Source organism: Canis aureus, chromosome 30 (assembly GCF_053574225.1).
Source record: "Canis aureus isolate CA01 chromosome 30, VMU_Caureus_v.1.0, whole genome shotgun sequence".
Classification (NCBI taxonomy): domain Eukaryota; kingdom Metazoa; phylum Chordata; class Mammalia; order Carnivora; family Canidae; genus Canis; species Canis aureus.
The window spans coordinates 18,760,931-18,775,455 of record NC_135640.1 but is presented as its reverse complement, the minus strand read 5'-3'; the positions used below and the strand labels follow the sequence as shown (position 1 = coordinate 18,775,455).

General features: G+C 43.4%; 1 protein-coding gene across 5 annotated transcripts in view; it reads right to left on the bottom strand.

Moving 5' to 3' along the window:
* The window catches only part of CXADR (CXADR cell adhesion molecule), a 77,288-nt gene extending 62,764 nt beyond the window's left edge, over positions 1-14,524 (bottom strand). Inside the window, exon 1 of one of the 5 annotated variants that reach the window (XM_077878851.1) lies at positions 14,400-14,524. Coding sequence is in view for 4 of the 5 variants with exons in the window: in XM_077878850.1 (XP_077734976.1) it covers positions 12,946-13,036 (91 nt within the window). In the remaining variant the exon portion in view is untranslated. Of the gene's footprint in view, positions 1-12,945; positions 13,163-13,899; positions 14,060-14,399 lie in introns of those variants that run through there. The other 4 variants (XM_077878849.1, XM_077878850.1, XM_077878847.1 and 1 more) reach the window with 4 other exon arrangements.
* Position 14,525: the final 1 nt, after the last annotated feature.

Here is a 14,525-nt window from a genome sequence, read left to right as displayed (position 1 = left end):
TGGAAATTAGGGGTAAGGCTAAGCCTCTGCCTTCAGCTCAGGTCATGATCTCCAGGTCCTGGGATCAAGCCCTGCAGGACTTAAGTGTGAGGTTATATACTTCTCTCTCTCTCTCTGCCTGCCACTCCCTCTACTTGTGTGCTCGCTCCCTCTATCCAATAAATAATGTCTAAAAAAAAAAACTTTATTAATAGTAATAATACCTACTCCATTGTAAGAATTAAATAAAAATAATGCATGAAAAGCTTTTAGTTTAATTTTTTTTAAAGATTTTATTTATTTATTCATGAGAGACACAGAGAGAGAGAGAGAGAGGCAGAGACACAGGCAGAGGGAGAAGCAGGCTCCATGCAGGGAACCCGATGTGGGACTCGATCCCGGGTCTCCAGGATCACACCCCGGGCTGCAGGAGGCGCTAAACCGCTGCGCCACCGGGGCTGCCCCATATCTATGATGTTTAAAAGAAGAGCACCACTAGTGATGTAGGTCAAATTTGATTTAGTAATGGTATCTATAGAGGCTAAGGTGTGAATAAAGACAGAAGTGACTACTGTTTTGAGGAACTTGTCTCTCAAGGGTGGGAGAAAATGGTAGTGTGTGATGTGGAGTCAAGGAAGAGTTGTTTTGAAATGAGAAATGTAGAGTATGTTTGTATAAGTTAAAAGGAAAGAGCAAATAGAACAAAAGAGGTCTGAAAATATATATACTAAGGGCACCTGGGTGGCTCAATCAACTGCCTTTGGCTTGGGTCATGATCTCAGGTCCTGGGATGGAGCCCCACATTATATTCCCTGCCAGCTAGGAGTCTGCTCCTCCCTCCGCTCCCCCATGCTCTCTCTCTCGCTCTCTTAAGAATAAATAAGATCCTGGGCGGGGGGGGGGGGGGGGGGGGGGGGGGGGGGGGGGGGGATGGGACGGACACAATACACAGGGACTGAAGGATCAACACCACACAAAAGAATGATGCCTAGAAAATAGCAAATAAGACACCTTAAAAAAGAATGGAGGGCGGGGATCCATGGGTGGCTCAGCGGTTTAGCACCTGCCTTCGGCCCAAGGCATGATCCTGGAGACCCAGGATCAAGTCCCACACTGGGCTCCCCACATGGAACCTGCTTCTCCCTCTGCCTATGTCTCTGCCTCCCTCTCTGTCTCTCATGAATAAATAAATAAAATCTTAAAAAAAAAAAAAAAAGAAAGAAAGGAGGGAGGGAGGCACATGAGTGGCTCAGTAGGTTGCACATCTGAACCTTGATTTTGGCTCAGATCGTGTGATCTCAGGGTCATGAGGTGGAGCCCTGTGTGGAACTTTACACTCAGTGGGGAGTCTGCTTGAGATTATGCACCCAGCAGAATAGCCAAAATGAAAAAAAGGCTATGATAAGGATGTGAAACTGAAACTCTCATTCTCTACTGGTGAGAGTGTCAACGGGCACAACTAACCCTGGAAAACTGCTTGGCAGTTTCAACTAAAGTTAAAACAGGATGCCTGGGTGGCTCAGTGGTTGAGCATCTGCCTTTGGCCCAGGGCGTGATCCTGGGGTCCTGGGATCATGTCCCATGTCGGGCTCCCTGCATGGAGCCTGCTTCTCCCTCTGCCTGTGTCTCTACCTCGCTCTTGCTCTCTCTCTCTCACTCATGAACAAATAAATAAAATCTTAAAAAAAAAAAAAAAATCAAGCTAAAACATAGGTATTACCTACAGGACACCAGAAACACCATTCATAGGTAGAGAAATGTATACATATGTGCAATGAAACACATGAACAAAAATGACACAGCAGCATTTTTCACAATAGGAAAAATTGGGGGGAAGGTCCATTGGCAGTAAAATGGGTAAATCAATTGTGATATAGTCACATGATAGAATACCACATAGCAATGCAAATGAGTAAACTGCAGCTACACAAAATCAATACTCCTAACATAAGTGAAAGTTAGACAAAAAAGTTAGACAAAAAACATATTGTATAATTCCATTTACATAAAGTGTAAACAATAATCTACACTTACAAATCAGAAGAGAGTGAAGAACTAGGAAATCTTGGAGACTTGAGATGTGTGAGTAGAGACAGAAGTGACTACTGTCTTGAGGAACTTGTCTCAAGGGTAGAAGTGGTACAGTGTGATGATATGTGGTCAAGAAAGGGTTCTTTGGAAATGAGAAATGTGGGATATATTCTATTTCCTGATCAGGGAGAGAATTACACAAATGGTTCTGCTTTGTAATAATGCTTTTACCTATATACTTGCAAATAATGCTCGAAACACTGTGCTTATCTCTATGTATGTCACACTTCAGATAAAAGACTTTTCTTTTTTTAATTTTAAAAAAAATATAAGCAAACTCTAACTCTACCCCCAACATGAGTCTCAACCTCATGACCCCAAAATCAAGAGTTGCATTCTCTACCCACTAAACCAGCCAGGTGCCCCTAAAAGGTTTACTTTTAAAGAAATTTTTAAAGAGCTGAAAGAGTTAGAGACAAAGACTACTTTTATTTTTGTTAAAAATATAATGTCCCAATGCTTTATAAATGTACTTTACAAAAAAAGAAAGAAGTCTAGCCAAACTGGTACAATACAGTTTTCCCAATGTACACAGCTGTTGGCCTAAGATCAATCCACCCTGAAGAAGGAGCTGAGGTCTGACCAGGGGACCTTGACTTATTGAAGAAATTCTGGTTTTGGGCAGCCCTGGTGGCTCAGCAGTTTAGTGCCGCCTTTGGCCCAGGGCCTGATCCTGGAGACCTGGGATTGAGTCCCGCATCGGGCTCCCTGCATGGAGCCTGCTTCTCCCTCTGCCTGTGTCCCTGCCTCTCTCTCTCTGTGCTTATGAATAAATAAATAAAATCTTAAAAAAAAAAAAAGAGAAAGAAATTCTGGTTTTAAAGTAACCAGAAGTGGGGTTGACAGTGTCAGGGCCTGAAGATCTTACAGATAACAGGATGTGATGGAAGTTCAGGGAGCTAGGTGACAATGCCAACAGAGTTCCAGATTTCAGGGGAATAAGTATAAAGAGAAGAAGATTATTTAAGTAAACTGGGAAGAAAATCACTGTATGTGGGAGGTCAAGGAACTGCTGTGTAAGAGTGTTAGAAGAGGGGCACTAAGTGGCTCAGTCGGGTAAGTGTATGACTTTGGCTCAGGTCATGATCCCAGCATCCTGGGATGGCTCAGCAGGGATTCAGCTGGTCTCTCCCTCTGCCCCTCCCCCGACTCGTGCTGTCTCTCAAATACATAAATAAGTAAATCTCAGGGGAGAAAAAAAGAATGTTTGAGGAGAGTGAACTGAAAAATGTAAATTCTAAAAGGCCAAGACAACACTATAATGGGAGAGGGGCAGGTTAGGAATATGAGGCAAGGCATTTCTCAATCAGTGTGGAGAAGCAACCAGAAATTTGGTGTAAACAGAGGGTAGGAGATACACAAGGTTGAAGGAGGGGAAAGTGGTCTGGAGAAGCTAGTGGGGCCCCAGGAGAATAATCAGAAAACCATACATCTTTATATCACATGACATTTCTACTCTGATCCCTGCCCGCTCTGAGAATCGTAGCTGGGGGAGTAAATGCCTGACTCACTTCTCTGGCCCCAAGCTTGCTGACAGTATCAGAAAGATGCTTCAGAAGATATGAGGAAGACACCAATCACAATACCTCCTCACCCATGTGTACACATTATATTATTTATCTACCCCCAAATATCTTCAGGAATTGAAGTTCTAAATAAGAAATATTTAATATACATAATACATCAAGACCAGGGCAAATGTAAATTAAAATGGAAAGCCACAGGAAATTAAGAATGTAAACATCCAGACATTTTTTCCTGTCAGTATTTGAACTGGATTGTGACACACCCTTACCCCACCCTTCTCTCTCCCCCCTCCCCACACACAGAGAAACACTCGAGAATTTCAAACACTATTAAAACTAAGATTTTTTTCAATCTATGTAGTATATTACCTTCCCTGCATTTTTTAACACACGGATGCTAATTTCACAATTCTCTGTTAAAAAATGCAAATAATGTATTTTACATTATGGGTAAAGCAGACTATTGCCATGGTATTTTCATCACCTTCACAGAATAATATGTATTGCTTTATTTTTATTTATTTTTTCTTTTTTTGTTGTTTTTTATTTATTTATTTATGAAATCACACAGAGAGACAGAGGCAGAGACACAGGCAAAGAAAGAAGCAGGCTCCATGCAGGGAGCCTGATGTGGGACTCGATCTGGGGTCTCCAGGATCACGCCCTTGACTGAAGGCGGCGCTAAACCGCTGAGCCATCCAGGGATCCCTGTATTGCTCTATTTTTAAAAACCTGCCTTTGCCTCCTTGCTCTTAAAAACTTCATGCTCTCTTCCCTTAACACGGAGACAGTAAAAGTAACTGAGTACTTGGCAAAAAACAAAGCAAACACACACAAAACTTAGGTAAAGTGTCTTATAAAGATGAGATCATAAAAAATTAGAAAGCAAAGATACAGACAGAAGAGCACAAGTAAATAATATTACCTCTTCATGAAAAATCCTGAAGGTAATAAAGAAAGGGTTGATGACAAAAAGAAAATCACCTCTGTTATAAACATGTCTAACTAGATTGCCTCAATCCTGCATTAATTCCTTTCTAATATCCCAAAGTGAATTCAAATTTCCCTAGCAACCATCACCAGGGGTCATTCTATCCTATTTTCTATCTTTCATAAATATATGTATTTCCTTCACAGGCAAGTTAAAAATGTGATTTTTTTGTGTGCATGTATTTCTTTTTTCTTCCTTATACCTAAAATGTAAATGTATACAGCTGTTGAATAAGGCAGTTGATATGATTTTGGGCATGAGTAACAGATGTTCTGATAATTTCAAGAAACTAAGAAACAAGAGACTTTACTTAGCTTGTTACCAACAGGAATACTGCGTGATACAAAGAATTAGTTATAATTATCTCGTGAGCACACTACACCCATGCTTCTTAGTAGGGTGTTTGGAGACTAGATGCATTAGAAGGTGACTGGAACTGAAGCTCTTATCTCTTGACTTGTGCTGACCAACAGGGTAGCTGCTAGCCACATAGGGCTACTGGGTACTTCCAACACAGCTCCTTCGAATTGAGATGTGTTTAAGTCAAATACTAACCAGATTTCAGACTTAGTATGGGGAAAAAATTAATCTTATTAATGTTTAATTTGATCACATATGTAAATGATATTTTGTATATACAGAGCTAAACAAAATATAAGAACTGTAATGTCTCACAACTCTAGACTCAAATATTTCTACAAGCTACAACCTGCTGGGACTCAGGAGCCCAAAGAGCTCCAATTCCATCTAAATCCCACCACCCCTATAACATCTGCAGATATGCTAAAGGAAAGCAAACATCTGCAGATATGCTAAAGGAAAGCAAAAAAAAAAAAAAGTATACTCAAATTAATTTCACCTTTTTTTCTTTTTACTTTTAAACATGGCTACTAAAACACTTTATTTTTTTTTTAAACACTTTAAATTACATATTTGACTTACACTATATTTCAACTGGACAGCACAACTTAGACCAATGTCACAATTTTTTTAATTTAATTCCTATAAACAAGAATACAAAATGTTCTTCCTACACCAAGGTTGTCAGATCAGATTCAAATGAGACACCTATAAAATTGTCTTAAAAAGTAAGTTGTACCAGGATGCCTGGGTGTCTTAGCAGTTAAGTCTGCCTTCGGTTCAGAGCTATCCTGGAGTCCCAGGATTGAGTCCCACATCGGGCTCCCTGCATGGAGCCTGCTTCTCCCTATGCCTGTGTCTCTGCCTCTCTGAGTGTCTCTCATGAATAAATAAAATCTTTAAAAAGAAAAAAAGTTATACCAAGGTGCGTAGGTGGCTCAGTCTGTTAAGGGTCCAACTCTTGGTTTCTGCTCAGGTCATGACCTCAGGGTCTTGAGATACACCCCTGTCAGGCTCCACGTTTAGTAGAGAGTCTGCTTATCCCTCTCCCTTTGCCCCTCCCACACACTTGCTCCCTCTAAAATAAATAAATTCTTAAAAAAAATAGTAAGTTGCATTCTCCCTCTCCCTCCTGCCCATGCTCTCTCTCACTCTCAAATAAGTAAATAAAATCTTTAAAAAAAAAAAAAAAAAAGGAAGGGTGCCTGGGTGGCTCAGTCAGTTAAGTGGCTGCCTTCAGCTCAGCTCATGATCCGAGTCCCGGGAAGGAGTCCCACACTGGGCTCCCTGTTCAGCAAGGCGACCACTTCTCTCTCTCTCCCTCTAACCTTCCCCCTTGCTCATGCTCTCTTTCACAAATAAAATCTTTAAAAAAATAGTAAATTATATCATAATAACTATGCATTTTAGTTCATTGTGATGATCTAGATTTAGGACTGCAACGTGTTTATAGCACTGATTCAAAATCCATCCGTGGTGAAGTTATATAAATAATGCATATACTGACACCTTCTATTGCAAAATATGAATTTAAAACTTGTATGATGTTTTTGAAAGAAAGTATGTGTATATTTCCATGAAAAAAGGTACAATAATTTTTCTAGCCCACAGTTAGTTACCGGTTGATCCTAAAAGTGTAAGATTTCACACTCTACAACCAAGTAGGTTAAAGAGTCTTCTCAATTCTTACTGTACAACTACCCAAGACAAAAAACACTCCAAAGTTTTTGTCTGGCCCATTAGGGAAAACTCCTATGGGAATTTTATGGTATTTAAGAGTTCAAAGCTCTCTTCACTGGGAGACTGAAAGGGTCAGCTACAGTCACTAACATTTCAACAGAGATGTAGCTGAACACACTCGGTTCACTGTATCTGAATGTTTCTTGAGATTCCTTGAGAGCATGTGATCTGTGTAGCCAAACTACCCCTACTTTGGAGAAACCTATAAAACTCATGCAGAGCATACATTTACACTATGGGATGGTGAAAAAGTAACCACATTTAGTTACTTGTTTCTTCTTGAAATCTAAACACAATTTATCTTAGAAGTAAATGAAATTAAAGTCATTCCCAGTCCAACTTCTAAAATACATTTGAAATAATGAAAGTAATTTAATAGTTTCAAAGGAAATTTGCATTGTCTCAGTTAACCAATTAACTGGTTAATTTGACTGTTAATCCTTTTTCTCACCAACTATCAAAAGACAAACTAAACCATGCCATTGATCTCACACCTACCCTAAAAATAGACTTATTATCTCCCTCTCCTAGCTACCTTCTCCTTTGTCAACAGGGCAGGCCACAGTCTTTTCTTCTACAGCACACTGCTAATTAAAATAAATTGCAAATACTGCTGAGTCAAGTTAAGGCCTTTAACGCTTAAACTCTAATTGGCTAACTCTTTTAGAAACCTGGAAGAGTGAGTCAATGAGGTAAGGTAACAGAAAAGGCCTATAGGGAAGCACAAAGAGAAATTCTTTTTAAATCACCATTTCGCCACAGAACGTAGAAACATTTTCAGCTTGCTTTGCATTTTTACACAGAAGACAATAATGGATTCAGCAGAACAAACTACAAAAGCAACACCAATATCACAGCCCCAAGGGATCACCAAACCAAACCATGAGTTTCGAACCAGCTTCCTCAACAGAGCACTTTATCAGGCCACGGTGATATCTGCCCAACCCCCTCACATTCCACCATTTGTCATTTCTGCCCCCCAGAAAGGCTGAGTAGAAAATTAAAGTAGGAAACCAGCACTAGAAAAAGTTGCTTTTAACTTATACTTAGCACCACATTCTTAAGAGAAACCAGTCTAATTCCAGTATCAATCTAACAACTATTCTAGATTATTTTCTTAAAAAACAAGACAGATGAAAAGCAATAGGATAAAACCGTAAGTTCATTTTACTTAAAGTAACCCAGACATAATTAAAAATTACCATCTTAAAGTCCACATCCATCCATTACTTGCCACCAAATGAACGATATCCAAAGTTCTCAGTATCAATTCTTGACTTTAATTACACCTGACAATGATTTGTATGTAACAGAGGAAAGATAAAACAGGGGATTGGAAGAACAGGCTGCAACAGGAGTTTAAAACGAGGCCGAAGTGTTAACACAAATTCATTCTACTACTCAATGCAAAGCAGAGCTGACAAACAAAAAAGCTAGCCTGTGCAGGATACAGTCTCCAGCCCTGCTCACCTCTCCCATGACGGACCTATTCTTTTTTTTTTTTTTTTTAATCTTAATGATGTGCCTATTCTTGATCTTCAAATGCCCTTTCTCTCTAGGTCTTTTTCTCAACTCAATATACACCAATTCCTGTCTAGAACACTTTCCCCTCTTATTTAACATGCAACTGTGCACACACTGGGAACAAAAATAAGGAATAAACAGATAATCCTTGACATCATGAAATGTACAGTCTGTTGAGGAAAAACAATTACAATAAAGGTCCACTTGATAAATGTTACAACATCCTCCAGTAATGTAACGTGCTTTGAGCAGGGAAAAATTCACTAGCCGGACGCCAACGAAGCTGGTATTTCAAACCATCTTAAGAGATGCTGGTATAACCGGGACTATAAGTAGTGGCTGGAGGAATACAGGTGACTTAGAAACTGACAGGATGTAAGATGAGAGAACAGGAAGGCAGGGTGCCCAGCCTTCTGCCCCAGCATCCTGATAGCCAAAAAAGCCACTTCCTGGGAGAGAGAACAGCGGTTATGCAGACAGGTTCAACTGGAGGTGCCTGTTGGAAGTCTAAGCAGGGATGTCAGGTGGGTGGTTAACAAGTGATGGGAAAAAGCTTGAGAGACAGACTAGAAATAGACTGGAAGCTGTCAACACAAAAATGCTAATTGAAGCCATAAACTGAGGAACCCCAACATTAAAGGTATAAGGAGGAAACTGGGTACACAAAGGAAAATGAGGAACAAGGTTCTAGGTCTGGTGGCTGGAAGTTAAGAGAGTCCCTACCTACTGGTTTCTACCTGGGTCTGCTGCTGTCCCTTGGAACGACGGTCATGCACGCAACACTGCACTGTCAAGCCAACTGCAAACGCTAAGTAGGTTTCTCTTTCTTCACTTAACTGATGCCCACTTCTTAACCTATAAAAATCTAGCTCTACTCACTATAGAAACTGTCCTCCATGTGGAATCCAGAACTTTCTGAATGTTCCCAATGATCTCTTATTGGTAAGACCCACTGACCTCATTTCTGCATCAGTTTCTGGACACCCTCATTCCACAGTTCTCCTACAACCCCCACATCACTCTTTACTGTTCACCTTCTGTGTACTTATTAGTTGATGTTCTTCAGTGTGAAAGTTCATCTCTCTAGTGTCACCAGCTTTTCCTGGTTAATCTTACACAGATGGCACCTTACACAATATTAGCAGTGATTCTCAAATCTCTATCACCAATCGTTGTTTCTTTCCTGAGATCTAGTCCTTTAAATCTTCCTACCAGATATTTTTTTTTTACCTCCATTCCCCTCAGGTGCCTCAAATACCACCTGTCTAAACTTAAGCTCGTTGGTCACTTCTAAAACTTGTTCCTCTTCATCCTCTGCAAGTTAGGGACTTCACCATTCATTCAAAACCAGGTATATTACTGCTTCTCTCCAACTTCTGCTTGGAACCAACCAAATTATCAGACTTCAATACATTTTCCTCAAAAGAACTTTTCAGATCAGAGAGGAAAGCCCAACAGCGCTCTGTTTTTCAAGGACTGCTTATGTGTAGATCATCCCAGATAGCTTCCTGTGTTAGACCTACCTGCTTCCAGAACTGCTACAGAGTTCATCATTCCAGAGAATAATCTCAGTGTTTCATCTCACTTCTTTAATGTCTCCACAAGCTTCTTAGTGCCACCACAGAGGGTGGTATAACTTGACACATGTCCATTATCTTTCATCCCCTAAGCTCTTGGCACAGCCTTAGAGCTTCACTCACCCAGAGTGTGGTCAGTAGTGAAATCATCAGGAACTTGTTAAAAACCAAAAATCTGGGATGCCTGGGTGGCTCAGCGGTTAAGCATCTGTCTTCCAGCTCAGGGTGTGATCCTGGAGTCCTGGGATCGAGTCCCACATTGGGATCCCTGCATGGAGCCTGCTTCTCCTTCTGCCTGTGTCTCTGCCTTTCTCATGAATAAATAAATATAAATCTTAAAAAAAAAAAAAAATCTCAGGCCTCGCCCAACTTTCTTAGGAGAATGACTCAGATTTCCATCAAAAGTTTGAGAAGTGGTGATTAGATGCTCTCATGAACTGAATTTCTCACCTCCCAAGACACATCATACCCTTTCAGATCTCCATGTCTTTGCAAAAGCTATACCATCTGCTGGGAATGACCTATCAAAGCTTTGCACCTTGCAAAGTTCTATACTACTGTAAGGACACCTAACACAAGCACATAGTAGGCAATAAATATTTGAATGATTGAATCATGTAATCAATTAATTAATGGGTGAGCCTGGCCTGACATTTGTAGAGTCTGAGGTACTAAAGATCATTCAGGTGGAATGTGAATGGTAGGCACCTGGAAACAGGGACCCAGAATTCAAAGGAGAGGTAGGCTGAACTGGTACTATTTTTAAGTCACTAGCAACTTTTTAGAGGTTATAGTAATGGATAAATGAAGTCACCCCGGTTTAAGATTGAAAGAAGGGGACTGTGGGCCAAATCATGGGGAAGGCTGATATTTAAGGGACCTACTGTAGAAGTATGAAGAGCAGGTTAGCAGGGTGGAAAACAGTCAAAATAGGTATCAAGGAGCTCCAAAAAAGATAAACGGATTTGGCACACTGTTATAGTTACCTCTCACAACTGAAGTGGAATAGAACAATGAGATCAAAGATAAAGCAAAAGCTTAACTTCTTTAGACCAGCAACTGAGACAAGGCTACTGGAAAGACCACTACAAAGATCATCATTATTTGAAGAGAGAGAGAGATGGAACTGATGAGAGCCACACCATATACATGGGCCTCGTGGTAAAAAAAAAAAAAAGGCTGCAAATTTTCAGTCATACAACATTTATGGAACATTTGCTATCTACCACATTCCACACACTAACACCAGGACTATAACAAGAACACAAAGAATGCCCCTACCCTCTGACCTAGTGCAATGAGATAAACTGAGGAAACTGATGGACACCCCACAACAAATAGGGTAAGGAGCCAATGAAAGTGGGTTGCTGTGAAGAAGAGGCAACATTTTTTTTTTTAGGTGGTTGGTATAATGGCCAAAATGTAAACAAAGAGATATATAGAGGAGATAAAGTTCATATTTAATCTTCCCATTTTTTATGCAAAGGAAGACGCCAGGAAAGATGATAAACATTTCACTTTGTTCCTTAATGGCTCTGAGATGATAGGATCCTTGTTCTTGATACATAAAGCAACTGAGGCACACACAAAGGACAGAAGCCTACAGCTGTCGTCAAATGGCTAACATGTGGTGGGGAGACAAGAACTTTTTAGTTTCACTCATGATGCCAGCGTGAGAAGCAGCGTCTCAAACAAGATCCCCAGGTGATGCTGATGGTACATGGGCCACATCAATTTACAATAGCTGCCTAAGCTTTTTCTTGCTCCTCATGCTTTCCTAATAGTGTCTGAAAGCATTAAACTAAGTTCAAGAAATTAAAGGGCTAATAAAGAAGTCTTCAGTATTTGGCACACAGTCAAACCAACAGCAGGTTCTTACTATGTGACAGAGAAGCAGTGATAGAAATTTAGAATGTCAGAGATAAAGAAGAAAGTGACTGCTTCAGAGGCAAAACAGCATAGTGGGAAGGGTAAGGATTAAGAAGGAAATTTGTGACCTCAGCAAATTAAGTTAAAGAACTACTCCGTGCCTCAGTTTCCTCACATGTACAACAGGGATCATTATAATACATACCCTCCAGGGTTGCTAGGTAAATGGAACATATATAAAGCCCTTAACAGTGGCTGGCATTTAATAACTTTCAATCAAGACTTTAATTTTACTACTATTGCCACTATTATTACTGGTAGTACGATTTCCTACTGGGTAGGTAATAAAATGCATCCAAAGGCCTTCCACTAGCAACTAGAACATATGACAAAACTCTTTACAGCCCATATGGAAACAGATCTAGAGGAAAAATAGCACTGCGATTTTTAATATGAAAGCCTCCTCTGCTTTGTTTTGCCAAATGTAGAAGCCAATCACGTTACCACTCAAATTGAATTCACAGCAATGAGTGTCTAAAATGGCAAGAGTATCTGAAGAAATACTCAAAGCCACCCATCAGTTAGATAGCTTTAGAGATGTTCCCTAAGCTGGAAAACTGGAACTAAAAATAGTTGTCTTATGCTAAAAACAGTCCTTTAATGAGAAGTTCACTATCCAAGCTTACAGTTTAAAAGCAGAATGACTCTGTATATATTAAACATGTCCTCAGTTGAGATTGTACCTAATAAAGTGAGGTGTCCAGAAAAAAATGAAATCCAATTATCTGGACATCCCCAGAAGGGGGGAAAAAAAAAAAAAAGAGACCCTCTACATGGTTTGCTATTCCATTTTTCTGCTCCGGATGTAGCCTAAAGTATTTTCTCCATGGAGAACATGCACTCTCCACTTCAAATTTAGTCCCCGACAAAACAAACGAGGGGAATGTACCACGTAAACTGGTTACTGACCCTTCATCTTTTCCGGAAGCTTTACTTTGAAATTTTCACCCAAATCTAAATGATATGTATTTAAAAGGTGGAGGTGGTGCTATCGATGGAAGATTAGACTTGTTAATAGAATGTTGATCCCCTGAGTAACGCTCACAGATGTGGCATCCAACAATGGAATTAACATTTCAACAGGAAGCAGAGAGCTATCCCAACAGAAAGGGCCACTCGATCCTTTCCAACACATCAAAAAAAAAGAAAAGAAAAATCCTTCCAGAGACTATAAAAAGTGTGCCTGCGACGGTCACACGGGTTTTTTGTTTTTTTTTTTTTAACTAACCATTTGGTTCCAACAGCGACAAGTGCTCATCTTGACAAACAAGATCAGTTAAAACACTGCCACGAAAACAGATCCGTTTCTTAAAAAGCATCAAATGATTGTGCCTTCAAATGTCCACGCATTTTTTAGATGCCTTTTTTTAAAATTCCCCTCCCGAGAAGAGCGCAGTCAGAAAATGCACTTGGCGAATCCTTTAGGGATTGCCCTGTACAAGCCATCCCCTCGTATCTTCAAAAATGAATGAACTCGTCGTAAACTCAAAGCGAGGTTCTGAATTTCTTCCGTGCACTTTGCTCCGGGACTGCAGAATCGAGAGCCTACGTGGATCTGCAGCCCTCCCCTTCGGTCGAGCTAACCTCCTGGCTAACAGCTCGCGCTCGCGCTCGGGCTCGCCTCTGGAACCAGGTCGGGGAGGCTGCAGCCGCCGCCCGTCCAGCGCCTCTCGCTAGAGGCAGCTACAGCTGCACGGTCGAGGCACGGGGGAGCTCAGGGCCGGCTCGATCTCGGCGCTGGAAATTCAGCCTCCCGCCCGCACTGCTCGACACCTGGAAAACTCGCAGCCCACGGCTTCTGAAGCCCAGGAACGCTGGACCGACACGACTCGGCGGCTAACGAGGAAACGGGCGGGAGCGAATAAAGCGAAGCTCGCCCCGCAGCGAAGACGCCAGGCGCCCCCGCACGCCGCGCCCACCCACCCGCGCCCCGGAGCCCCCCGCCCCGGGCATCCCGCGGCCCCGCACGGCTCCCTCCCCGCCCGCCCACCTTCCCGGCCCGCGGGCCCGGCTCCGCAAAGCCTCCCCAGGGCGACCCCGCCTCCCGGCCACGCGGCCGCAGCCCCCAAACCGCGCCCGGCCCCTCCCCCACGCTCATTGTTCCCGGGCGGCCGCGGGCAGCGAGCGCCCCGGGGCGGTGCCGGCGACGGGAGCCCCGCGAAGCGCACTGCCCCCCGCTCACCCGCGACTCCGCACAGGAGGACGAAGCGCAGCAGGAGCGCCATGGTGGCGGCGCGGCCGTGGGCGGCGACTGGAGGAGGCGGCCCTCGCCCGGGGTCTCACCACCCGGGGCCCGCGCGCTCGCGACTGGCTGGCGGCCGCGGCACCTCCGCGCCCCGTCCCCCCCGCCCCACCCTCGCTCGGCAGGTGAAGCGCGTCACTTCCGGTAGGGACGGGGCCCCGCGGCGCGCGCCGGCCCCGCCAGGAGCGTGGCGTTGCCGTGGCAACCAGCGCGGGCTGCCCTGGGGACCCTCGCGAATCGCGAGCTCCCGCGCGGGCTGCGCCCAGAGTGGGGGGCGGGACCCCGCCCGCTCGCCCGCTCGCCCCAGCAGGAGCCGGGCCCGGCTTCCGAGCCCTCCGTCGAATCGCGCTTTGGGCTCCAGGGTCGGGCCAGCGCCTCTGCCCCGACAGCTCCAGCCGCGGTCGCGCCTCGCCTCCGGGAGCGGCGTCGCCAACACTCGCCTCCGGGCCGCGCTCCTGAAGGCGCGAGTCGCGCTGGCCTCGCGGGTCCTCACCCCGCCCCGCCCGGCGCAGGAGGGCACCGGGCGGGGTGCGGGTCCCGCCTCGCCTCCCACCGCGGGCTCCGGG